At 49.1% G+C, this 25,583-nt stretch overlaps 1 protein-coding gene across 3 annotated transcripts in view; it reads left to right on the top strand.

Moving 5' to 3' along the window:
- The window catches only part of CUX2 (cut like homeobox 2), a 79,474-nt gene that overhangs the window by 31,861 nt on the left and 22,030 nt on the right, over positions 1-25,583 (top strand). For all 3 annotated transcript variants that reach the window (XM_087913290.1, XM_087913291.1, XM_087913289.1), the window contains exons 2-4: positions 15,807-15,917; positions 16,704-16,751; positions 22,845-22,923. In XM_087913290.1, coding sequence (XP_087769416.1) covers positions 15,807-15,917; positions 16,704-16,751; positions 22,845-22,923 — 238 coding nt within the window. The remainder of the gene's footprint in view (positions 1-15,806; positions 15,918-16,703; positions 16,752-22,844; positions 22,924-25,583) is intronic.

The following is a 25,583-nucleotide window of genomic DNA, read 5'->3' as shown; positions in this document are numbered from 1 at the left end:
GCATTTTGACCTGGAGGGGGACCATATCAGTGGAATCAAAACTGTGAACATGCCACCCGCCTTCCCTCTTGACAAAAGATCCGGTCTGGGGCAGGGAAGATCCGGTCTGGCTGGTGGGAGCTTTCTAACCTGGGCGAGGTGAGGACGGAACCGTTCCGGAAGAAGGTCGCAAGTTGGTTTGAATGTAGCAGAGCAGCGATTCATTCCTCTAACTTGGTTCAGTCAGGGTTAGCTCTCCTCTCTCAGCCAGAGGAGGTTCCTCTGGATGACCTCTTTTTGTCTTCCCATGCGCATTCAAGTTGGACCCTATCTTGCGTATCCCCAATGTTCCTTCATCGGCATAGACCTCCACCTGGAATCCACAGGCAACCCCCCGCCCCCAAAATCCTGTGCTACAGGATGGGTTGCAGAACCCTTCTCCAAGCAGCATGGAGGTTGGTGTCACACGTTCTGCTGAGGAGGGGCTCCCGCCACGAAACCCCGAAGACTAAACCTCCGGCCTGGTGACCGGCCCAGTTTGGATCCTGACACCCATACCCCACGTCTCAGGCTAGGTCCCAACATTGTGGAGGAGACATGAAAAAGAGCAGAAATGATGGTGTCTCTTTGGCATGGGATTTTTATTAAATATATATATATATATATATCAGCAAGTACCCCTTTTCTGGAAACAAGTCATTCAAAAGCCCAGAAGCTGGGAAGAGAAAGGGACTGCTGCCAAGAAATTCTAAATCCGGACTCTGTGTTTGCCCCGGCCTGCAATTTTTACTTCTTGACCTTTTAAACCTTTTCCGCAATAAAATGGACACCAGCCCTCATCCTTTTAATACCGACTGTATTAACCGGCTTCTACCCATGAGCTGTAGTTTCAAATTGGCTAATGCAGATGATTTGCCAGGCCTAATAATAATTCAGATTACTACTGTCAGCTGTTCTAGTTTCATGGGTAATTTAGTAGTTGGCTAAATCTCTGGGCCCGCTTCCCCCTTTCCCTTTTTTAAATTCCTCCGTTCCCCTTGTGCTGTTATGAATCAGGAGGCGGTTTCCCGTTGGCAGCAGGAACTGTAAGAAGATTTAAATTGCTACTGAAAAGGATTTGAGTGAAGGTAATGTTTTATAATGTTCTGAGCCATATGCAGTACTTTCAGGCCTCATCGGTTTTACATTGATTCCTAGTGAAGTGTTTAATTGCATCATGAATGCAATATAATTCAGTTCTCTTGGCTAATATGGTATATATCTCAAAGTGATATACAGGGGGTGTGGGGGGGTGGCAGACCAGATTCCTAATTTCCTAGGATTCTGCGCCTGGAAGTTAGTTTTGTTGCCGATGCGAAGGATATCTCGGCTCAAGAGCAGATGTCACAGAAATTGACCAGCATGGAGTGTGGAGGCATAAATTACGCCTACTAGAACAGCTAAACCCAGAGTGGCTGAATGCAGCTTTGCTCAAAGCGGTGGTTTCAGTGCCTGATATGGTAGAGTTGTATCAATTTCAAAAGTAGGAATTGAAGAGCAAAGAGTCCGTTTTACGCGGAAGGGCGTGGGAAACGGTTTAAGTGTTAAGCTTTGGAACTGACGTAGAAATAGAGAGCTTACATATGATAATGTTCTCCCTTACTACCTTTAGACCAGAGGTCTCCAAACTTGGCAACTTTAAGACTTGTGGACTTCAACTCCCAGAATTCTCCAGCCAGCATAGCTGGCTGGAGAATTCTGGGAGTTGAAGTCCACAAGTTGCCAAGTTTGGGGACCCCTGCCTTTAGACCTTCCTGTGTCTCTGCCACTTTGCTCGTGGCAAACTCCATTTCTTGGGCATCTCCAAGAGATTCTCTCCAGCCTTGATCCTCATGAGAGGGAGGATGGGATCGGGGAGCGGGAATAGCCCTCTGGAATGGACCGTTATGTGATGCCTCCAGATATTGGCCCGTCCACCCGCTTGCTTTTTTTTCAGCAAGATGGACATCGAAGGCTCCATTCAGCCTTGGTCTGGGTGCTCGGCTGGGTGTCTGGGTGGGACAGAGAGGCAACCTCCCACTTCCTACAGATTTTATTTTATTTTTTTAAAAAAAACCCTAATATCATTAAGAGGCTGCCCATGCCTGAAAGTTGCACAATAATGGAACAATTATAAGTCATCAGATGACACCGAAAGGGCGCCTAGTACAATCTCCGCTGCCCTGGCCTATAAATCCTGCCTAACACAATTTGCAAAGTGGGGGGCTTTGCCAAACATTCCCCAGTGTTGAGGTGGGCTTCGGAAACCGTTGGTGTGAAGCAGCCAGCAAGTTCCTTCGCGTAGGTTCACCTTGGGCGGTGGTGACACCCGCCATTCCTTGACTCCATTCCTCACCGTCTTCTCGGCCGGTGCTGTCCCTCACTTCCCTAGCCAACATTTTATTCTGGTTTTGACTGCGGCAACCTACGGGGCCGATTCACGGGCTGCCAAGATGTCCTCCTTGCAGCAATAACGAAACAACACCTTTTGATAAGTGTTCTCAAGCTAAGCTTCATGCCAGCTCCCTTGTGTGGATTTATTTTGGCTTTGTGTGGGGTTGGTCCGTACATCGTGGCTTATGTCTTTCCACCATGGTTGTGTGAATCTACACAGCTGTGGTTAACCATAAAGCATGCTAATTCAACCACAGCGTGGAAAGCTCCACGTTATAAGCCAATTTGCAAACAATGACAGGTCTTGTGGCTCATATTAAGCCAACCCAAGAAACCACAGTGTATCTTAAGCGATATGTAAAGTCAGGATTTAGACTAGCTTTTCTAGACTGTGGGAGTCAACTCCAGTAAAGAATAATAGAATAACAAAATAACGAGTCGGAAAAGGGCCTTGGAGGTCTTCTAGTCCAACCCCTTGCTCAGACAGGAAACCCTATAACTATTTCTGAAAAGTGGCTGTTCAATCTTTTCTTAAAAACCTCCAGTGATAGAGCAGCCACAACTTCTGGTGGCAAGCTGTTCCGCTGACCAATTATTCTAACTGTCAGGAAATTTCTCCCTAGTTCTAGGCTGCTTCTTTCCTTAACTAGTTTCCATCCGTTGCTTCTTGTCTTGCTTTCTTGAGTGAACTTGTGCAGTTGGGAACAGGCTGTGCTATTTCCCAACAGCTACTTGGAGATTTATCCTGATTAACACCAACACAATTCCTGCCATTTCAGGAAAAAGCTGCACTCCCCATTACGCACGTCTGTATGTTTTTGTATTATGTTACGGAATATAGGATGCCAATTCCATGCAAAATTTAGCAGAACAGGCCTTTTCTTTTCCTTTTCTTCTTGGTGGCTAGCAGAAAAACTGAATTTCCTGGCATAAATATAATAAAATAAAATACTGCTAACCATTCTGGGTCATTTTGTGTCAGGCTGTTCAAGAATTGAGCTGGTTGGTGATTCCCTCGCACCAAGCTTCAACCTTCCTAAGATTGCTCCTTGCACAGGAGGTGTCGGCGGGTGTGCAAAAAACGATTATATTCCCAGCTTATTCTCATCGTTAGGCTTCGTTTCTCTCCTTTGTCTTGTGTTTCACAAGAACGTGAATGTGGATTTTGGAATGTGAAAGTATTTTATTCACTAGAATACAGCTTAAATACTATAGGCTTTTTTATTGATTGTCTCACATTTCCTTTAAGCGAGTGGGCGCAAGCAGGCTGAATTCATATCTTGCACTAAACTGTGGTTGGTTTAACTGAGGCTTATTGAATAAACTGTAATCATTAGAGATCCATGCAAATATTATGTCCCAGACCGGAGAAAGTAAGCCAGTAGCTTTTTCAATAAAATAAACAAATGACACTTGTCACTGCTAATGATCTCACCTTGGAGCCCATCCTGGTTAAGGTCTCCTACTGGTGCAACGGAAAAGCTTCCCCCTTTTGAGTAAGACTAGGGGGCTTATTTCCCCACCTGAAGCTTCGACAAGACGGGCATTTGCCATTTCGTGGGGATGCCGTATTGGCATTTATCAGAAGGCACATCCTTCACCCACCTGGGACCGCAGCAACTTCCAGCTCTCCCCTAGTTGTCATCTTGCGTTAAGAGGCCTTCCATCCCGGTTTGTCGTATCGCTCCTGTATCATATTTGTATTTGTCGGCACTAATGTGATTGGAAAGTTGCTAATCCGGGAGGACTTGCCTGTATTGTATCAGTGAAAAATATTAATCCGATTGGATGGGGAAAGGGCTAATAACCATCCAAATTGCTAATGCGATATGATGCGGCTGCTAGAGGGAGCGGGGCGGTTCACGGCTTTGCGTTTTGCCAAGAATAACTTCAGCCAAGAGTCTCTCTGGCGACTCTCGATCCTCCAGGTCACACTTGTCCCAAAGGTGCTTTTCTCCAAAGGCACCTGGACTTTCTTGGTGTTTGTTTGTTTGTTTTTTTCCTTGAAAACCTTTCGCTTCTCATCCAAGAAGCTTCTTCGGTTTTGGATGGGAAGCGAAACATTTTCCCCCCAAAAAACCCAAGAAAGTCGTCTTGCCTTTTGGAAAAGCACTTTTGGGACAACTTTAGCCAACTCAGTGGCTAGAGGAGGGGCAACGGGGCATGGACCGAGTGACCCAATTAAGTTATCTGCCGGGGTCTGGCCTATTGCATGCCCCTCCCTTGGTTTTAAGAGGGGCATAATCCGGAACCTCTGAATGGCAGGTCAGATTTTATTGCGACATAAAGGAGACAATGTTGAAATCTGTGGCTGCGGAATAATCCGATTAATCCTACTGAACTATTCAGTCAATCTGAACGTTTATAGCTTGACGCCAAGGTTTCTGCCCTGTTTCCACACAATTTTTGGAAGGTGGCCCAGGTACGCCACTCAAAGTCAAGTTGAGCCCAAGGACTGGGTCAGTCCGTCGGTAGAGTCTGATCAGGAGGAGATTAGGGGAAATTGAATTTGGTACGATCTGCTTAGCATCTCTTCTGCCAGCCTAAAGCTTCGAAAGCTTTCCCGGAATTGGGAAAAATAGCTTCCCTTCCCCCCCCCACCGCCCTTCATAAGACAGGAAATCTGCCTTTCAAGATGTCACCCAAGTTGGGACTTACGAACCTGGATGGAAATTCCCCTGGGAGTTTGTGGTTCTAGCGGCGAGCACAATGAGATCATCCCGTCTGCCATTGCTCTTTCCGCCACGGGATTTTTTTAAATGGGACCAGGGAAAAATATCATGTTTTTTAAAAACCACCATCCCTGGCAAAGTTGCTTGCCCGTTTTCTTGCAGGCATTTCAGGACCCAAACGAAATAATACTTAGAGTCATGAAACATCTGCAAGGAAAAAAGAGAGCGCCAAGGGCCTCTTGGGTCCTGCGATCTTTTGGCGCTGATCCCCTCTGTGTGGGTTGCCGAACCCCTTCCCGGCACGGGCTCTGGGGTCAAAAGGAAATAATAAGTCAGAGGCGCAGAGCCGTTCCTTCCCCGCCTCCAAATTGGTGGCCGCCATTAGCCGGTGAGTTAAGATGTCATCTAAATTGCCTCCGCTCCCCCGGCTTCTAAACTGTGGTCCGACCCGCCAGATCCCTTGTGGGGAGGGGGCCGAAACGGCGCGTCTTTGGAGCCGGTCTATAATGCAATCAATTCCGTATCTTGCAAGTGAAAGAGCAACATTTATTTAATGTCTTTTATGGAGCAGCTGAGTTTTATCACAAATCACATTCCATTTCCATTTCGCTGGGGACCCCTTGAAGGCTAAAATGCACTTACTTTTCTCCAAGGAAATTTACCAATTCCTCAACAGAGGCCCATTTGCCTAGGTGAAATTGACACATTTATTGAATATTAAGCATTTGTTCCTCGCAGCCCTGCACGGCCCCCCCCCCTTTTTTTTTTTCAATTTTATTGTGTTGCCCTTAAAAGTCATTATGGGAAAGATACATCAAAGTGTAATAAAGAATTATTTACTGTACCACAAAGGGAATTGGATCACTCCAGATTTCCTTCTCCCGGGGCTGCCTGTCGGTCTCTTTCCTCCCCGTCCTTTAGCAAAAGCAGCCCAATTGTCTCTTTTTACATTTATTTCAGCCCCTTCCCCCGTCGTAGGGGATTGGACAGCATCCGGTCTTATTTTGATACCATTCTCCATGGATTTAAAAGATATTTACTTATTCACTGGAGGCGAACACTGGACTGTCCTAACCAGTGCAAGAGTGGGTCATTTGCTCTGCCTTCCGCAAACAATTGAACTGGGGCAGGAAATACACGGGCCCAAGGACTGCCCCTTAGGCTGAAATGCAGAATAACAAAAAGAGTTGGAAGGGACCTTGGAGGTCCTCTAGTCCGACACCCCCTGCCCAAGCAGGAGACCTGTACTGTTTCAAACAAACCTGGTTCTCCAGCCTCTTCTTCTGCCCACAACACCTTAACCTATCGATTATGACTGTAAAGCATGGATTAGCTTCGCACGTTAGGATACAAGCCACGATTAAACTAGTGGGACCCAGTCTCTGACTTGGCACCTTCCAAACCCGTTGAGATGCAACCCCCGTCACGCACAGCCACTGTTAGAAAGCTGGCTTGTGGAGAAGAGAGGCTGGTCTTGGAGTCTCTGTCCCACAAGGCTTGTTCGCCAGAAGGGACCAGGCCCAAGGCTGGCCTCTCTTGGCATGGACAATGCTTGAACCAACGAGCATTGGGTCCTCCTGTGAGCCAAGGGAAGTCAACAAAGGTCACAATAGGACACGCAATGCCAAGTTTCATTGTGTAAGGGTATCCACCCTACGCATGGTGGGACCCATCCTCTTTGAGGACACCCTGCGTTTAGATGGAGTCCATCTCTGGGCCACGCAGCTTCTTAGGAACCATCCCATCAACTGGAGGAGCCTTAGGGGTGCAATTGAGACACCCCTACCCCAGACTCCTAAAGTGCAGTTTATGCACGGAGCCAATATTTGTCCGATTCCAGGTCAAGCGGACCGCTGATGGATCTCACCAATGTTCGCCTCTCCTCAGCTGCAGCCTTCCAGAAGGGTTGTCCGAGCTGGGGCAAAGAGGCAGGTTAGGGAGTGGAGATCGGAGCTCCTTTGGGGCGAAAGGTGGTGACCGGTGGGGCCGTGAAGGCTTGACCCGGCCAGAGAAGTGGTTCCATTGGCTTTGGCATTGACCCTCCGCCTCTCTGGTTCAAGGCCGGCGGCTTCGCCTTCCCTGATTTGCTTTCCGTGCTGCTTCTCTGGGTCGGTGAACACAACAAGCATGCGAAGAGAGATGCGGGGGGGAGAGCGCGAAAGAAAGACTCCCATTCAGGGCAGATTCAAGATAAAACGAGTATTTCTTTTATTTCTTTTCTCTGTCTTTTTGAACGGGGGCGGGCGGGTGCTGGAGGGGGAGAGGCAAGAAAGGAAGAAAGGGAGGCTTGCAGTTTAATGGAATCTCACTCAGATTTTGATCTGATGCTTGGCAGATGGCGGGGTTGGAAGCGAGTCCCTGGACTCCGAGCAGCCTCGCCATAAAGAGATGAAGGCCTCCCCTCCCCCGTTGTCGTCTTCCCCCCAAGGGAAGCGACGTGTCTCAAAACGCACCGTGAATCGGAAAAATTGAGGGCTGCAGTAGGGGGAGGGGATTTAAGGAAGGGAGAGAAGCGGGAAGGGACAAGGCCCGCATCAAGGGGGTTCGGCCAGTCCCCCCCCTCTCTTTTTAAGGGGCCCCCCCATTGTACCCCTTTTACACCTCCCAGATCGACCCACCCTTCCCCTGCAGCCAAAGCATCCCCCCCACCCCCCAATGAAGAGGCAAGAGAAGTTCACCTATCATTGTGAGGTTTTTACGGTTCCTCAAAATCAGAACCTGGCTTCCTTTTTTGCGAGAAGCCGGTCGATTGGCTGTTCCCCTCGGCAGCCCAGCAGAACCTCCAGGGGCAGGAGCAGGCTATCCTTGAGGCTCGCCTATTAAAGACCAGCGGTTGTCCCCTTTTCCCGCGTCTCTCTCTCTCTCTCTCACTTCTAGGTTGCGGAAGCTCCTCCGGCCATTTTGGGGAGGGGGCTGTGGGACCGAAGAGGCCTCCCTTGTGCAGTTTGGGCATCCTTGCCGTGGGCTGGGTCGCCTCCTGGATGATCCAGTCTCCCCCCCCCCCGCCCCCCATTTATAGGTGAGGAGAAATACTCGGCAATAGTCAGAGGGGATAAACAGCTTTTAATGGAGTTACAGGGCTATTTAATGGGCATCATAAAACCACCTCCATCCCTGGGCAGCTTTTATTATTGACTGGACACTTGGCCGTTTCTCCCTCTTTCCCTTTTGCAGTGGGGAGGTGGGGGCAGAGAGAGAGGGAGGTGGCTTGGGCAAGGGGCAACTGTTTCCTTCCTCGATTAATGCGTGGGGCACCCTCTTGCCCCCGCGGCAGCGCCAATGCACACCCACACCCACAGAGAGGCGTGTAAATGCCCCCCTGCTTGCGTGGAGAGAGCCCTGCACACCCCCCCAGCAGTGAGAAGCAGTCTTGGGGGGGCGGGGGGGCTCCTCCAAAGCCGGCTTGCAGCCCCCTGCCCCAGAAGTGGGGCACGCGTCGTCTCCGTTTGCAGCAAAACAGATGTTCACCTTGTTTCTTGATCGGCTGTTAGATGAGAAATTTATTGTTCTTGCGCCAGGCTGCTGCGCCACCGAGTCTGTGGAGGCCGAGGGTGGGAGCTGGCCCCGTGCCAGCCCAGCTCTGCTTGGAGGAAAGGCATCGAAGGCCCAGCCGGGTTCGAAGGCGCCAGCCGTAATGCATCGGCGAGACGCTCCTGATTGGGCGATTGATTGGACGCTGATTTGATTTATTGATCGATAACCCTCCAAAAAAAAAATATATATATTTTTTTGGCGTCTCCAGAAAGCTCGGGCTAAATCTTTAACTGCTGAGAATGTCTCCAGGGACCGTTTCCCCCCCCCCTTCTCTCCATCCATTTTCTTCCTCTCTCCCCGCGCAGATATACACCCTACCTACCTGCCTGCCAGTTTGTGTGCCTCAGCTGGGATGCTGTGTATCCATTCTCTCGCACATGCAAACATGCCAGGAGAGGATTCTGCCAGGACGGTACTTGCGCGTGGCGTGTGTGGCGTGTATAAATTATATGGACCTGTACGCCAAGGGTTGATGGGCAGGTTTGAGCCTTAGGCTGACAGAGGATGTTTGAGAAGGGATGGAGAAATTCGCAGAAGGTCCCTGAGCTGCTCTGAACCCCACAGTCTCTGTGTGTGTGTGTGTGTGTGTGTGTGTGTGTGCGTGTGTGTGTGCAGCTGCAGCCTTCCTGCCTCCCTGCTCGCTCCCTTTCCACCAGCCCCGGTAGACAATCGGCAGGCAGGCAGGCAGGCAGGCGCAGAGTTGGGGCAGATCTATAAATTGATGGAATTCAAAGCCTCCAGCATCGATTACCATTCTAGCAAAAAGGGAGAGACGGAGGGAGGGGAAAATCCAACCCAACAACAACAACAACAACCGGTGGCGTGTGGAACGGCTGATTATTTTTAGACAAAGATTTTGCCCCTCTCAGCAGCAAAAAAAATTTTTTTTTCTTTTTCTTTTCTTTTCTTTTCTTTTTTGACGAGCCCGTCACTTGCGTTAGATGTCTGCTCTTGATTGCAATTAGATGCGATGCAACCCGCCTCCCCCCCTCCAATGCCCAGAGAGGAAACAATCTCAGCTTCTGTGCCTGTGTGATTCCGCCCCCCACACCCCACAAATCTTCTCTTTTGTGTCTCACCCTAAACCACCTTTACAGACTTGGAGATCAGCACTGCCTTCTCGACAGAACTCTGCTCACACCACGGTTGTGTCGTTGCCTTACGGATGGTTGGGTTAGATTTGATGTGGTTTTTAGATAAACTTTGAGGAATCGTCCTCCCTCCCCAGTCTCCAAAACAGGAGTTGCCAACTTTGGGAACTTTTCTGATGGGTGGACTTCAACTCCCAGAATCCCCCAGTTGACATTCTCAAATGCTTTCTCCAATGGCAGCTCCCAGAATCCCCCACTTTTGAGTCAACAGGGAGACTCCCCAAAAAGATCTTGGAAAGCTATTTTGAAGGAGATCTGTGGTTTCTCTCAGGCAGGGCTTCTCGACCGGGCCGCTTGAAGACGGGTGGACTTCAACTCCCAGAATTCCCAGGGTCTGGCTTCCCGAAAGAACAGACTCTATGGTTTCTGGAGCTCAGCGGGTTGGTCTAACCAAGGCTTTAAATCAGTGTCCTCGGCCTGGGCCACTTGCAGATGGGTGGACTTCAACTCCCAGAATCCCCCAGTTGACATTCTCAAGTGCTTTTTCCAATGCCCGCTCCCAGAATCCCCCACTTTGAGTCAACAGGGAGACTTCCCAAAAAGATCTTGGAAAGCTATTTTGAAGGAGATCTGTGGTTTCTCTCAGGCAGGGCTTCTCGACTGGGCCACTTGAAGACGGGTGGACTTCAACTCCCAGAATTCCCAGCAGGCTGGGGAATTCTGGGAGTTGAAGTCCACCCATCAATGCCTAAGAAACAGAGAAACAGAGCTCTGAAAAAACCCAGCCTTTCTCCCCCTTCGTGGTGGTCTTACGGTACCTCCAGATGCCCCCATTGCAGTTCAGAGAGGCCCTTTGTCTTCTGTTGCTTCAGAGGCCTCTCCAACCTGGGTGGTGACTCCATTCCCCTCTTCCTTTAAAATCCAAGCCACCTGTCCAGGTCATCAGGCATAGTGCCACTGACCCAAAGCTTTTTACGCGGATTAAACATTTGCAGCCTTCTTCCTCCTCTTCCTCTTCTTCTTTGGCACCCACAGGCAGCCAGGAAAGCCAGGGGCAGGCTGGGGGCATCACTCCAGCCGGTGCCACTGCAAACTCCTCCGGTTGGGAAACTCTCCGGCGACTCTGCTGTTTTTCTTTCTGGGGGAAATCTAATATATCGATTAGCTTTCTCCAGAACAGCATCAATAAAAGTGTATAATGGCTGGGACCCCATGGCGTCTTCCTCCTGCCGCTTAAAAGCCCCCGCACGGCCTCGCCCCACCGGAGGCAGGAAACCGATGTCCACTCTTACCTTGAGGCCCGCCAGCGGGCAGGGCTCCTCCTGGTCTGACCAGCCTTGGCATTCCCAGAACTCCAGCGGGCACCGTCAGCAATTTCCCCTCTCAAGTTTTGCCCGTTGTTGCAAGAGACGGTTCCTTCTCCAAGGCTCCCGAGGAAAATATCCCCGCCGTCCAGTCGATCCAGAATTAAGGAAATCTCTTTTTTTCTCTCCCACCGATCGGGGATCTGCCTCGATCTCCGATGCCAAAGCAAGAAGGGGTTAACAACGTCGCCAGGCTCCGGGGAAACTCGGATTTTCGGTCTATCAATAACCAGACAGCATTCGTTCTTTTACTCTAATTATGAGCTTTCCTGCCTAAATTGGCAGTTAAATTGTGGCTGACTAAGTTATAGCCAGAGCCTGAGACACATTCAAATGGCGGTTGGGGGGGGTGGGGGTGGGGGCTTGGGACGGGGGGGAGTGGCAGCATATGTTATTTTCAGGAGAGGATCCTGACACTCAGATTAAGTTTTGGAAAAGCTGCCAGTCTCTGAATGGGCTTTTTCTGGAGAAGAAAGTTTTGCAAGGGATTTCTGAGGAGGTCCAATTTCCTGGTATCACAAGTCCTGCAGACCGGAGCAGAAATACGGTTATACTTCTGAATTCAAGCCTGCTTTTGCGTCGCGACAAGAAACAAGGGATGGAGACTCAACGAGGAGAGAAGCAAGCTGGACTTAAGGAGAAACTTCCTCACGGTTGAGGACAATGAACCAGGGGGACTGCTCGCCACCAGAAGCCGTGGATGCTCCAACACTGGAGGTTTTTAAGAAGAGATTAGGTCTGAAATGGGGTTAGACTAGAAGACCTCCAAGGTCCCTTCCAGCTTCTATGCCATTCCATTCCAGTTTTTCTCCTCGCGCAAAGGGGAGACTTAGTCTGGCATTCGTTCGACTTGCCTCCTTTGCTAATCTTCCTTCGGGGCTCAGCCATGAGGACTAGAAACCCAGCCTTTACGGCACATCTCTGAAATGTACAGAGCCCTTTCTCTCATCCTGTTAGGTTTCGCTGCCCTTCCATTTGTGCCCCTTCCCCAGGAGGAGGTCCTTCCCCCTCCCTCCCCAGATGGGGAAAAAACAACATATCCACCGTCCTTATTGCTGACAAATTTATTTTTTTCCCCAACTTGATGGGGCGGGGGAGCTTGATGAACTGTGTTCAGGGGGAAGAGGACAATTTTGCTGTAATTAGAAATGCTTTTTTAAACACACACACACACACACACACACACACACACACACACACACGGGTCTCGTAGTAACGCCCCGACGACGCACAATTGGATATTAGTGGTTGATCACTTATCTCGTAGGATTGTTGCTGCCGCCTCCGGGATCTGCAATAATAGTCGGCTTGATTAGCCGATTTGCATATCCTTTGAGGACTCGAATTTGGTATTGTCTTCTCCCCCCTCTGTGCATCTGTGATTGGAGCCCTCCCCGCGGGGAAGCGGTTGCCGGTGGCCCCCTCCAAGGGGCTACTTGGGGCAGAGAGGAGACCCCCCATTTGGGGAGTGAGGAAGGGGCTCCTTTGGAGTTGGACAAAAGGAATGGGAACTTCTCCAGGGGGGGTGGTGGAAATGGCCTTTTTTGCCAGAGTTTTAGTCCAGCCCCTTTACAAAAGGTGAGTTGGGTACTGATGGGGCGAACCACGTGGGTCTCCTCCCCCCCCCAAAAAAGCACCTTCTTCCAAACAGCCCCTTCCCCAAAATTGCACCGCTGTCCCTTCTACCTGAACCTGCACCCGAGCCCGATTTCATCAGATCTGATCCAGGATCTTTGGCCTCTTGACCGTCTCTTCCGCAGGACAGCATTCCTGTCTCCCACTGGCGTCCACCAGCAGTAGAAGGGCATGGAACGAGCTGGGCATTTGTCCACTCCACCCCTGGACATCGCCAACTGGGGAATTCTGGAAGTGGGAGTCTCCAGGTCTTAAAAATGGCCGAGGTTGGACTTCCCTGCTCTGGGTCGAACGCTGTAGTGACCGTTTTGCTTTGCTAGCCACACAAGCTCGGGCCCTGTGGGAATCTTTGGACTTGGGTTGGTCAACCTTTGATCTGGGGAGGGGGACCATCAGCAAAGATCCACCCCCTGCCTCCAAATAACCAACCAATCTAGGTGACCACAGCCACCTAGTTCCTCCTCTCTCCATCCTTATACCGGTGGGAAGAAACGTCTCCTTGACTTAAGGCGACTTGTTGGGTTTGCTCCGGAATTGAGGCTTTCAGCCGGTCTGCAACCACGCTTGAAGTTTTGGGCCAGGATGGTGGATGAATGAACATGGTCACTGCCATTAGGTACAGGAATCGTATTTTCAATTCTCAGATCTATTTATTTATCTATTCTTTCTATCTATCTATCTATCTATCTATCTATCTATCTATCTATCTATCTATCTATCTATCTATCTATCTATCTATCTATCTGGCAGTTCCGTTCATTTTCCCCGGGCTAAACTTTGAAATTATTCATCCCCCCCCCGACAATCTCCTCTTTTTGGAGCCCCCCCTGGCAACAAAGCCCTTTCGAGATGGTTTCCCTCCCCCGCTTCTCCGGCTGTCATCTCCCCAATCTAAAATGGAATCTCTGGCTTCGGATGCTTGATCAAAATTATTGTACTGGCATCTCGAGACGGAAGGACAGTGGTTTTCAGAGGCTGCAGGAGGCTTGTTCGAGGGGAAGGCGGGGGGGTCCGGAGAGGTGGGAGGCTCAGGCCAGAGGAGGGGATTGCGGGGGGTGGGGGCAAACTTTGCTATCCGAGGCTTTTAGGATCTGCTGGTGACTCCGGAGGGCTATGACTACGTTTTGCTCATCCAGGTTGACTGTTCATCCTGGTTCGATGTTCTTTCGGCTTAAAACCCAGAGGCCAGTCAGTTTAGAAGTTGGGTCACTGGAGGCCCCCAGCTTAGCTTGTTTGTCTACTTCATCACCTGTTTGTTCCAGTTTGGAGATTGGGAGGGAGGCAGAATTTTGGGAGGCTACTCTAGGTTGTTTCACAAAACAATAGTCCTTCTCTTCCATCTGTTTTTCTTCTGCGCCGCTCCTTCTCTTTTTCCTTCCCTCCTTTCCCTTCTTCTCTTCTTCCACCTCCTCCCTTTCTCTGCCACTGCTATCCGCCTCGTCCTCTTCTTTTTATATCCTCCTGGACTCTTATGCTCCTATGTGTTATTGCCTTTTGGGAAGGAAGCCACTCCAGGCCAGGGACTCACGCAGAGACGCTGCGAAGAATTCTGGGACGGAAGGGCACTGCTGCCACCCCACTTGGCATTGGTTCTTCCTGGTAGAAGCAACCCCGGAGTTTTGTTTCTGAGGCCAGAACTCGTAGCTGATTGGAGCCTGACCCCCGGGGCTGCCCTTTGCCTCTCATCTTATACCCTGAAACAGATGCAAAGTGCATCTCTGAACCCAGGTTCGAGTCTTTGCAGATCGTGCCCTAAAGCTCATAAAACACAGCCCATGGCCAGGTCTGGCTCCCTGCTTTCTCTCCCCCCCTCTCTCTCTTTCTCTCCCTCCCTCCCCCTTCTGTCCCTCTCCTCTCTCTCTTTTCCTCCTCTCCTGGCTCATATTTTTTTTAAAAATCTGCTCTGCTCCCCTTTATATTCAACGGTGAAACATTTACAGGATCCAATAAAAGGCAGAAAGCTCGCCATCCCTCCGTTTCACCAGAGGCCAAAAGGAGCTTCACTGGGCGAGTTGGGCACGCAATTGACGCCCCCTGGTAACGGACCCCCGTACATCTTTAGTTTCTGGAATTTACATATTCTGTAGGAAAATGATTGATGGCTCCTGGAAACGGGCCTGTCTACCGAGAGGCTGCCGTGCTGTTATCTGTCTTGCGCTCCTGTCTTCCTTGCATCAGAAAGATGGCAACACCTTTCCCGCATCTCTGCCCTAAGGGAGAGGCCGGGCTCTGTCATCTTTGAAAACAACCATCTGGCTTTTCCTCCAAAGACCCAGAAAGATCAGGGCAGGAAGGAAGGAAGGAAGGAACTGGAAAGGAGAGCCATGAATTTAGTTCACGGTTGATGATGCTCTAATTGCTTTCGAGCTGTGTTTCTCCACCTTGGGCACTTTCAGATGGGTGGACTTCAACTCCCAGAATTCCCCAGCCGGCAAAAACCTCCTCCCAAAGCCCATGAAATTCAAAAGCCATCCAGATCTTTTAAAAGATTATTTACAAACAGTAAAAAAAAAAGAGAGAGACACACACCTAAATTAGTTGCAATCTGGACGTCTTCCTTCCATGGTCGATGCATTTAGCGGATGGTAGCGTGGACCGCAATATGGTGCTGTTAGTATTTTAACACGATTTTCTGTTTTCCTTACGGTTGCTTAGTTAAAAACAACCCAAAGAAATCTGCTTATTAAAAAATATTGATTCATTAATTTGACCCACCCATCTGTATTTATTTGTTTACATGCAAACCAATCTGATCTGGATTTGTTCTTCCTTTGTGAATGTGCTATTCGTTCTCTTTTCGAGATGCTGGCATTGTAGGCAGAGGGACAGCTGTCATCAGACCTATGGGGCCTTTCCTGAAGAATTGGCTTTGTCCTACTCTATAACTTGTCTACTCTTGACTTGAAAGTCCTGGGGCGGAAGTTGAATGGATTTAAGGTCCAAAAGTGGCGTTTTCAAAACTCCTGGCAGGTTATCGGTGGCTACAGGACTTGATGGTTGTTTGCTACTTTGCGCCTCTGGATGCTCAAAGTTGCTTTGGGAAATAGCTTAGGAAAATAATTGCATTTCACATTCTTGTATTTCTCATGTTTCCTTTTTTTTTGTTTCTTTTGTTCCAGAAGGAATTGAATTCTGTGGCTTCTGAACTGGCTGCCCGTCAAGAGGAAAGTGAACATTCACACAAACATTTAATTGAACTCAGCCAGGAATTTAAGCGAAATGTACCAGAGGTAGGGTGTCTTGCTTTTCCTCAAAACTTAAATATTTAAGTCAATCCTTCTCTTCTTCTTCTTCTTCTTCTTCTTCTTCTTCTTCTTCTTCTTCTTCTTCTTCTTCTTCTTCTTCTTCTTCTTCTTCTTCTTCTTCTTCTTCTTCTTCTTCTTCTTCTTCTTCTTCTTCTTCTTCTTCTTCTTCTTCTTCTTCTTCTTCTTCTTCTTCTCCTTCTCTTCCTCCTCCTCCTCCTCCTCCTCCTTCTCCTTCTTCCCCTTCTTTTTCTCCTCCTCCTCCTCTCCTCCTCCTCCTCCTCCTCCTCCTCCTCCTCCTCCTCCTCCTCCTTCTTTTCCTTCTCCTTCTTCCCCCCTCCTCCTTATCCTCCTCCTCCTCTTTTTCCCCTTCTCCTCCTCCTCCTCCTCCTCCTCCTCCTCCTCCTCCTCCTCCTCCTCCTTCTTCTTCTCCTTCTCCTTCTCCTCCTTCTTCCCCTTCTTTTTCCCCTCCTCCTCCTCCTTCTTCTCCTTCTCCTTCTTCCCCTTCTTTTTCCCCTCCTCCTCCTCCTCCTCCTTCTCCTCCTCCTTCTTCTTCTTCCCCTTCTTTTTCCACATCTTATTCCCCTCCTCCTCCTCCTCCTCCTCCTCCTAATTAATGCTTGAATATGGCCACAAATATTGTACACTTAACGTTTAAGTTGGGAATTTGAGTTAGGAGCCAAATTTTGAGCTCCGTCCCCTTGAACCTCCAGGCCTTCGAGGTCCAAACAAGAGAATTCTCATCCTTTCCTCTTTGCTCTCCTTTTCCCTCAGGAGGTTCGAGATATGGTGGCTCCCGTCTTAAAGAGTTTCCAGGCAGAGGTAAGAAGAGACCAGTGGCAAGGTACCTTCGTTTTTGGGTTTTTTTAACCAGGGGTAGAAAAATGTGCGAACCAGACTGGGGACTCCGAATCGAGAGAGGGTGCGACTGTCATGAAAAACGGAAGCTCTTGTTCAAAATGCAAAGCGTGTCTGTCTGTTATGCACTTGGAAAAAAAAAAAAGTTGTGGTATTTGCAGATATTTGGAGCTGTGGGCCTCTCTTCCTCTCAACCCTGACCTCCCTCCCCAAGTGATGGAGAGAATGGAAAGACGGGATAATGTGTCCCTGAGTTTATTGAAGGACGTTTGTTATTGTGGTCTTACAACTTCCCCTGTATTTTTTCATTATTTCAAGCATCCACTTTCTGAAGGACTGTAATATGGATTTCAAGCAGATTAAATATACAGGATGTAGCTATGGGGGTGGGGGTGTTTCCCCCCCTGTGTTTCATCTAATTAAGCCTTAAGGCCACTTGATATAATCAGCAGAATCTGCATTGTGAAATTACACCCTGAATGTCTGAAGAGGAAGAGATTGGTCTGAGAGTTTGAGGCTACCCAGCCAGTGAAAAACACTTTTCCTGCATGGAAATCATGCAAATCAGAGAGGGCTCAGCTGAACCTACAGATGAATCGGCTTCCTTTTTGTGAAGAATGAGCTACATTTGGCGTCCAGCTTAGTCTGTAGTTCTTCTGGGAGAAGAAGAAGAGAAAATGGATTTAGATGGCCCACAAGAGCCAAGGATGGTTTTCTTGAAGAAAGAGAAGTCGTCCGTGATTTTGTGGGGCCGTCCTGACTCTCTTCATCCTGGTTAGTGACTGGGAACAAGCTGAGCTTTTCCTGGGACTGTTTTCTTGTAGATGTTTACTCCCCAACTAGCATCTTTGGTGCTAGAAGGTGGGTCAGTCTCTGGAATGGGCTCCTTTAGGTAGAGTTTGTAGGGCCCTTGGGGCCAAGTTCTTCTTCCTTGGACTGTGTGCCCTATCAGTGAAGGACATTAGATCTTCCCGGGTCCTCCCTACATCTCCAAGTAAATGTTTATGGAGGTTCTCCCATCATCCAGGTCATGGTTGTCCCAAAGTGCTTTTTCCACAAGACGGAAATTGGACTTTTTTGTTTTCCACCTTTGAAAATACTTCACTTCTCGACCAAGAAGCTTCTTCAGTTCTGACTAACGGGTAGGGAATGGAAGGATTTATAGTCTTTGCAGTCACCTGGTCATTTAGCTGTTAGTTCCCAGAGCTGTTGAGGCCACTTGGGGGTTTACCTGTATCCCAGGAGATCTCATCTTTGGGGCCTCCAGGCAGAGCAAAGGCAGTGAATATAATGGCTTAGAATGTAGAAATGGAATCCAAGTGGTGACGCCACAGAAGGGAGGAGAAAAAAGGGATTTTCCCCGGCCCCTTTGCAAGCCACCTGCGGGAGAAATAGGATCTACCTGTGACTGTCCCCTTCATTGCAGACCCCTGGCCTTGAGAATAGGGGGAAGTACCCCCAACCCACCCTGATGGCTCTGTGGATTGCTAGCAGACCTGCGGGTTTCTGTCGGGTTTTTTTTTGGTGCTGGTGGGTGCGATGAACGGAGGAATAGCAGAGCCTCTGCCCAGGAGATGGACAGGAGAGGCAGGCAGCCGTTCTCTCCTTACCCGATTTCGATAAATAAGACCCCAAGTTTAATTTTTCCATCCCAGGGAAGACAAAAGGCTGCCGGTGATGGAAATGGAACGACGACAGATTGAAAAGTTTTTTTTTTCTTGGTTTGCCTTTTTCCCCCGCCCCCTCTCTCTTCCTTTTCAGACGGCAAAAAGAGCAGCGCCAAGGCCCTGCTAATTACAAAAGTTGCTTTATGAAAGATAATTCAAAGCAATAATTTAGCAAACATAATCAAGTAGCACAGATGGGGATTCTGATGAATAGTTTGCAACATGCAATTAGCAGCTCTTGCAGTTACATATCATTAACCCTCAGAGCACAAAAATTATTTTCTCATTATTAGATGAAAAGGTAAAATTAAGCTGACTAGACAGTTAAGGAACAAACTACAATTAATTACCTTCATTTATTACAGTCATTATTTGAAACTTCTTTTCCTCTCTCTCTCTCTCTCTCTTCCTCCTCCTCCTTTTCTTGGAGGGATGAAAATATCTAAATTAAAAGTTTTCTTACATGAAAATGTAGATGAACCATCGACCTGACGGTGGAGGAGCAAGTCAGAAGGATCATGGCTGGGTCAGCTAATTTCTCCAACTTCTCAGTTGCTAAGGAAAAAAAAAAAGTTTTGAGATAATAAATTAAGGAAGGCAAATAACCCCTCCCCCCACCCAAAAAAACCCTCTCTGTCTCTCTCACTGTGAAGTCCTGAGACCCTTTCAAATATCCAGATTTTGGGCCGCTTCATCCTCAGCTGACTTTCAAGAATCTGCTTTCTCTCTCAATTCAGAGCCCCCAAAACTGCTTCCTTGGATTTATCTCCTGCTCTTCCACCGCCCGAATGTCTAACGGTCAAAAGAATGCAAAACAAACAGCTTAATTAAAAACAACCATTAAAAGCATAATTTACATAAAGCAGTAATTACAAACGTAAAACAACACCAGCCATATGCTAAAAAGGCATTATTAAAACAATGCAAAAGTGCTAACTTGGGGGGGGGGGGAAGCCCCCAGAGGAGAAGACCCTCGTAAAGAAATATGGGGAGACCGTCCACAGTTCCTAGAGGAATGGGGTGCCCAGTTTCAGAACATCAGCCCATCTTCGAGAGCTAGTTGGCTTTTTTTTTTTTTTAAACAAAAAGGGAAGTGTGAGAAAATCAACGCAATCTGGACTAACGGCTGTTGTTTTGAAGTCATCGCTCTTTCATTCCTCTGCATTTCCCATCGTTTTTTAAAAAAAATAAAAATGGAGCCTCCTCTACCTGTCAGGGTTTACGGAAAGGTGATCTCAGGGGCACCCCAAATGTCCCCATCGTTCTCTTCCCTCGATAGAATCACGGGCTGCGGTCCTACCAGGTCCTGGGCATCACCCTTGAGTCCTCCTCGGGCGAGAAAATGCTTCAACGGCTGGGCAGCGTCTGAGTTTGAAACCTGTCCTCCCCAGCAGCTCCCAAGAGTCCCGTTTGATAGAAAGATTTTTTTGGGGGTGGGGGGGCTGGGATTGATTGTGAGGGGCCGAGAGCATTCGAAGGGGGGCTCGGAGCAGACAGCATGCACTCTACGATTGAGGCCGCCTTCGGACGGACGGGACACCTTGGCTGGTCCTCCTTGAACCAGGGGAAGAGAGAGGAAGCGGGTGCCCTGTGGCACAAGAGGGATGGGCTGTGTTGAAAAAGTTCTAACGAGAGGAACATCCTTGGGGAGGACAGAACGAAAAGCTTTGCCAGAGCGTTATTATGTCCGTCAGGAAGTATGATGACAATAACGGATGGCCAGCAGTAACTTCCTTTCATTCAGGAGTAGCATCGTCTTGGCTGTGTAAATTATTAAAACTCTTTCTTCCTCTCCTCTTCTTCTCCTTTAAGTCAGCCTTTGCTCCATTTCCCCTTAAGCTCTTCTTTGCTTTTATAGCTTGAATGGGAATAATTACACCGAAAGGTATTTTTGCGCTGTTTGCATATAAACCCAGGGAAAATATCAACAGAAAGATAGAAGGCAGGAGGAAAGAGAGGCAAAAGGCAACTTAAAAAAAAAAAGCTGTCCGTTGCAATAATATTTTTTGCTTCTCAGAAGAGAGAGAGAGAGAGAGAGAGAGAGAAAGAGAAAGAGATATGCATGCCTTGATAAGGTATAATCATATAGCATAGAGGCCGGTCTGACAGTAGTAATTAATTAGGCCATTATGTATTCTGTGGTGATAATTGCTTTGCTGGAAAATCACCAGCCATGGAAAAGACCCGGAGCAGAAATGTAATTCATCAATCTTGTGTCGTTGCGGAGTGTGCAGTTGTGTTTTCTCTCACCTTGAGTTGGGTGCGTGGAAGGCAGGAAGAGAGAAACAGGGAGGGAAGGAAAAAGTTAATGAGATGTCGAGGTTTAAAAGTCAGAGGAGGGCGGGGGTGTGTGTGTGTTTCAGATTCCAGGGAGCAAGGATGGAATATTTGGGGAGAGGGTCTACTTCCACCCCACTTGCTGATCCTGTCAGCTTGACCAGCCTCTCGGAGCCGCACCCGCTGTCTTCTTGGGTCATTGGGCTGCATTTCCCAGAACCGGCTCGAGCAGACTCTCCGCGTGTGCCAGAGAAGTGTCGCTTCGTTCGGGGAGCCAAGCCAGAGCAAGTTGTCAGTGCCTTAGTTTCCCTGAGCTCCTTTTGGGGACGAAACACCTGGACCGCTCAGCCAGACTCCCCAGATGAAGCCTTGAGGTCTCTGGGGTTGACTTGGTCCTCCACAAGCCGTCCTTCCGGCATCGGAGCCGGGACTCTCCGACTTTGGCAACTCTATGACTTGTAGACTTCAACTCCCAGCATGGCCAGCTGAGGAATTCTGGGGGGTTGAAGTCCACAAGTCGTACAGTTGCCAAGGTTGGCGCCCCCTGAATCTAAGCCTCCAAGAAGGGCCAATGAGGAGAAGTCCTCTCCTCCTTGGACTTAGCCCTGTTTCCAGAACAGGTATGAGGAACCTCAAGGCGGTTGAGGGGCACCTTCCAAAGGGAGGGTCCAGGAGCCACAACAGGGAAGTGTGGGGCCTCCTGGCATCAACACAACGGCTGGATTCTTTCCCTCCTCTGATCCAACCATTCCTCCCATTTCTCCAGCTACCAAGTTATCCCTCCTCCGAGTTTGCCCTCCTCATTTGGGGGCCACAATTTCTGGGGTTCCCCCCCAAAAAAGGGTGTAGTGGAGCACTTGCTCCCTCTATTTTATAACCGTAACTGAACCAGGATGGAAGCTTCTGCCTTCAGCCGATTCTGGGTTTGTGGAAACCGACCACGACTCGGTTGGTAACATTTCAGCTCCGTCTGAAAGTGTAGAGAAGGCAAGAAACATGCTTGAATGCTCAAGGTAAGGCAATCCCCACCGGGAAGGGGAGGGAAGCGGCGAAGGCGGCTCGCTCTGGTGACGGGAGAATTGCAAATGCCTGCTGCTTCCCTTCTGAATGACAAGCCATTTAAATTCAGTCTTGGGTGAAAGATTTGCAATCTCTCTCTCTCTCTCTCTCTCTTTTTTTTTATTTGGTCCTTTTAAGATTAAGGGGGTTGGGGGTGGGAGAACCCATCCTTCCTCCCTTCCTTTCCTCCCTTCCTCCCTCCCATCTTCCTCCCTTTTCCTCCTTCCTCCCTCCTTCCCTCCTCCCTTCCTTCCTTCTTTCCTTCCTTCTCTCCACCCCTCTATCCCTTTTCCTTCCTTCCTTCCTTCCTTCCTTCCTTCCTTCCTTCCTTCCTTCCTTCCTTCCTTATCTTCCTTCCTTCCCTCCCATCTTCCTCCCTTTTCCTCCTTCCCTCCCTTCTTCCCTCCTCCCTTTCCTTCCTTCCTTTCCTTCCTTCTCTCCACCCCTCTATCCCTTTTCCTTCCTTCCTTCCTTCCTTCCTTCCTTCCTTCCTTCCTTTCCTTCCTTCCTTCCTTCCTTATCTTCCTTCCTTCCCTCCCTTCTTCCTCCCTTTTCCTTCTTTCCTTCCTTCCTTCCCTCCCTCTATCCCTTTTCCTTCCTTCCTTCCTTCCTTCCTTCCTTCCTTCCTTCCTTCCTTATCTTCCTTCCTTCCCTCCCTTCTTCCTCCCTTTTCCTTCTTTCCTTCCTTCCCTCCCTCTATCCCTTTTCCTTCCTTCCTTCCTTCCTTCCTTCCTTCCTTCCTTCCTTCCTTCCTTCCTTCCTTCCTTCCTTCCTTCCTTCCTTCCTTTCCTTCCCTTCCCACATTAGTTTTCCTCCACCAGAGATTACTTCACCAGCAGTTGATCAAGTTACTGAGTTGGGATCTGTCTACAAGAGCTTTGTTGAGGTTGAGATTGGGTAATATTTGCAGTTGCAACTATGGCTGGGTGTTTCCTAATGTTACGGAACTTTTCCTTCCCGATGCTCCGAAGCGGAGGCCGCTTTTATTCCGGGGGTGCCCTTCCTTCCTCTCCCTGGGTTCTCAACCGGGCTCTTGCTTTCATGTTTCCCTCAGGTGGTTGCGCTCAGCAAAAGGACCAAGGAAGCTGAGGCCGCGTTCCTGAGCGTTTACAAGCAATTACTCAAAGCCCCAGGTATGGACGCCGATGGGTCTCCTTCCCCTCTGGCCCTTGTGGCCTCGAGGCAGCCCCTTGTTACCCGAGACCCTCTTGGGAACGGAAGGGTAGAAAGCCAAGGGGGGTCCTGGCTTTCCAGGGTCTGGAGACCACAACAGAGCTGCAGCTGCTGTCCTGCTGAGGGCCTCTGCCTAATCAGCAAGAAGGCCTGCCCGTCCCAGGATCGGACCGATATTTTAATTCCAGTTGGGCTTATTGGAGTCCAACACGCCCCCTTCTTTCCTTCTTTCCTCCTCCTCCTCCTCCTCCTCCTGCCTTTCCCCTTCCTCCCTTCCTTTCGAAGCGTGAATGGCTTCTGTCTGTGCAAACCTCACCCGAGAAAAAGCGTGTGCCTCAGCAAGTGTTTTGATACAAGGAGTCCGGGATGGCGCGTCTGTAATTACAGGAAGGGGGGAAAGATATCGTAATTTTTCCTGATATTGTTCACCCAGATGTGGCGTGGGGAAGCGGGCTGGGCGCGCGTCTCTGTCGGACACGGAGAGGAGAGGGAGGGTGGAGAGGAAGCAGTGAAATCATGTTAAAAGCATAATTAAAGTCATTGTTGAGAGTGGATTGATTTGAGTCTCGTTTTAACTCGCATGGCAGCGACAACTGATTTCTTCATTGTCTTTTGCACGCACCGCTCCCTCTCGACGGGAACACGACGGGGGGGAGAAGAAGATAGGTTGCTAAGTAAGGACCGGGCTGGGCATAGGAAGGAAGCAGAAATACTTTATTTTGCAGCTGGGATGGAGCTTTCCGGGGATTTCAAATCAGAAATTTGGGAGGGTTGCTAATGTCTAGGTAGGGCTGGATTAAACCCCTTAGGTTGCTCATATGTTTTGACTTGATAAAATGAGCTCTGTTTACCTGCTAAGTGAAATGTTTAAGGAAGAAGCTGGATTCCCCCAAAGGCCCAGTGTTGCGGGGTTGATCACAGGGTGCGTAGCTCCAATCCTGCTTCTAAGACTGAAGATGCAACTTTGGATCTGAACCAGCAGGTTCTTCCAAACCATCCACAGCGAAGACAGCCGAGACCTTCTAAGGATGGACTTTTGCCTGTCCACACAATAGCCATTTCCCCTGGTGAGAATGGCTTCATGAGGGCAAGGAGAGCCTGAGCGGACAGCCGGGATCCCTGGACTCTCGATCTGTTTGTGTCCTGGCTGCCTGTGGGAAGATCTGCCTCCTGGGTGCAGAAAGTGACCCACGCTTTAGGTTTCTCTCCTGGCTGTGTTTGGGAGGACTTGGAGAACCTCTCGGGGACCACAGTTGCTCAGGGCGTGCTGTGGCCAGAGCTGCCCTTAACCACAGACAATGACGGTGCGCGGGCATTTCTTGATGGAAGCAGCTTCAGGCTGCGGCTGGCTGCAAGCAGAGGTGGAAAGGAAAGAGGACGTTTTAAGAAGGAGCTGCCGGACTCACTGGAGTCCAGCTTGTCTCTCGGAAGACCGAATCAGGAACCTGTTGCAGCTACATTCAAGAGAAATCAAAAGAACTACTCTCATTTCCCCTCCTTCCAAGATTTTACCAGCCTCCTAATAAACGGTTGAGGTGTTAGAAAAACAGCAACTGGCCTAAAGCCTCCAGGTAGATTTTTCTGGATTGCGCATGAATTTGAGTCCGGATTTCTCAGTCTGCTGTAATTCTGGAACCGGATATTCTGGGGTTTCCGGGAGAAGCCAGTTGCCAGTTAGGTGCCATTGGTCTCACCTGGAACGACTCACCTTCACGTTCTCACCTTTGGCTTTGCTATGGCTGCTTGCAACCCTCTAACGGAGGAAGGTTGGGCCTCCAAGCCCCTTGGCTCTGCCCTCAAGCCGAAGCTGCTCCTTCCGTCTCCGGTAGACCTGGTGGTTGGAAATCCTGCTCATCACCTGGCACCTGGAGGCCTGTGGCTTAATAGTCCACATCGTTATCTGAGCTCTGAAAAGTTCTTAACAGCTGTAAAGTTAGCCAGCCTTTCTTTTCTGTTCCATGATCCCCCACGGGTGACCCACCGCTGCGGCTGATATAAGTGAACACCTGGGTCCTTGGCAAGAGACACAACTGCCCTTTTAATGGCTCTGGATTTATGGTCTCCACCTCTTGGTACATCTTTGACCCCCCCCTGGCAAAGAAGACCCCCCCAAACCATCTCCTGGTGGCTCACCATTTGAAGAGCATCAGACCAGGCTCAGACAAAAGCTGGAAGATTGATGAGAACTTGGGAGCGTTTAGGTCGGAGATGTCCAACCTTGGCCACTTTTAAGACTTGAGGACTTCAACTCCCAGAATTCTCCAGCCGGGGGAACTCTGGGAGTTGAAGTCCGCCAGTCTTAAAGGGCCCAAGGTTGGACACCCCTGGTGAACACCTTGAAGGGTAGAACAACCCCGCATCTTTGCGCTGCAGAGGTCCGCGGTGGCTGCCCATCCAGAAATCTGAGGCCAAAATGGTTTTGCTGTATATTTGCAGATCTGGCTGGTTTTCGTTTTCCCCTCCGTTTGAGCAAAAGCTCTCATCTCATTAAGGACTCTGCATTGATTTAAAACAGATTTGATTGATTACTCTGCTAAATCTGTGGTGCATATGATTAAATCTGTAGCTGTGAGGAAGATGACATCTTTTTTTCAATTTTTTTTTTTTGGTTTGGGTTTTT

The sequence above is a fragment of the Pseudonaja textilis genome, chromosome 15 (assembly GCF_049901715.1).
Source record: "Pseudonaja textilis isolate UNSWEBS1 chromosome 15, rPseTex1.2, whole genome shotgun sequence".
NCBI classification, from domain to species: domain Eukaryota; kingdom Metazoa; phylum Chordata; class Lepidosauria; order Squamata; family Elapidae; genus Pseudonaja; species Pseudonaja textilis.
The sequence above is the reverse complement of the archived record's forward strand: the minus strand, read 5'-3'. Positions and strand labels throughout refer to the sequence as shown.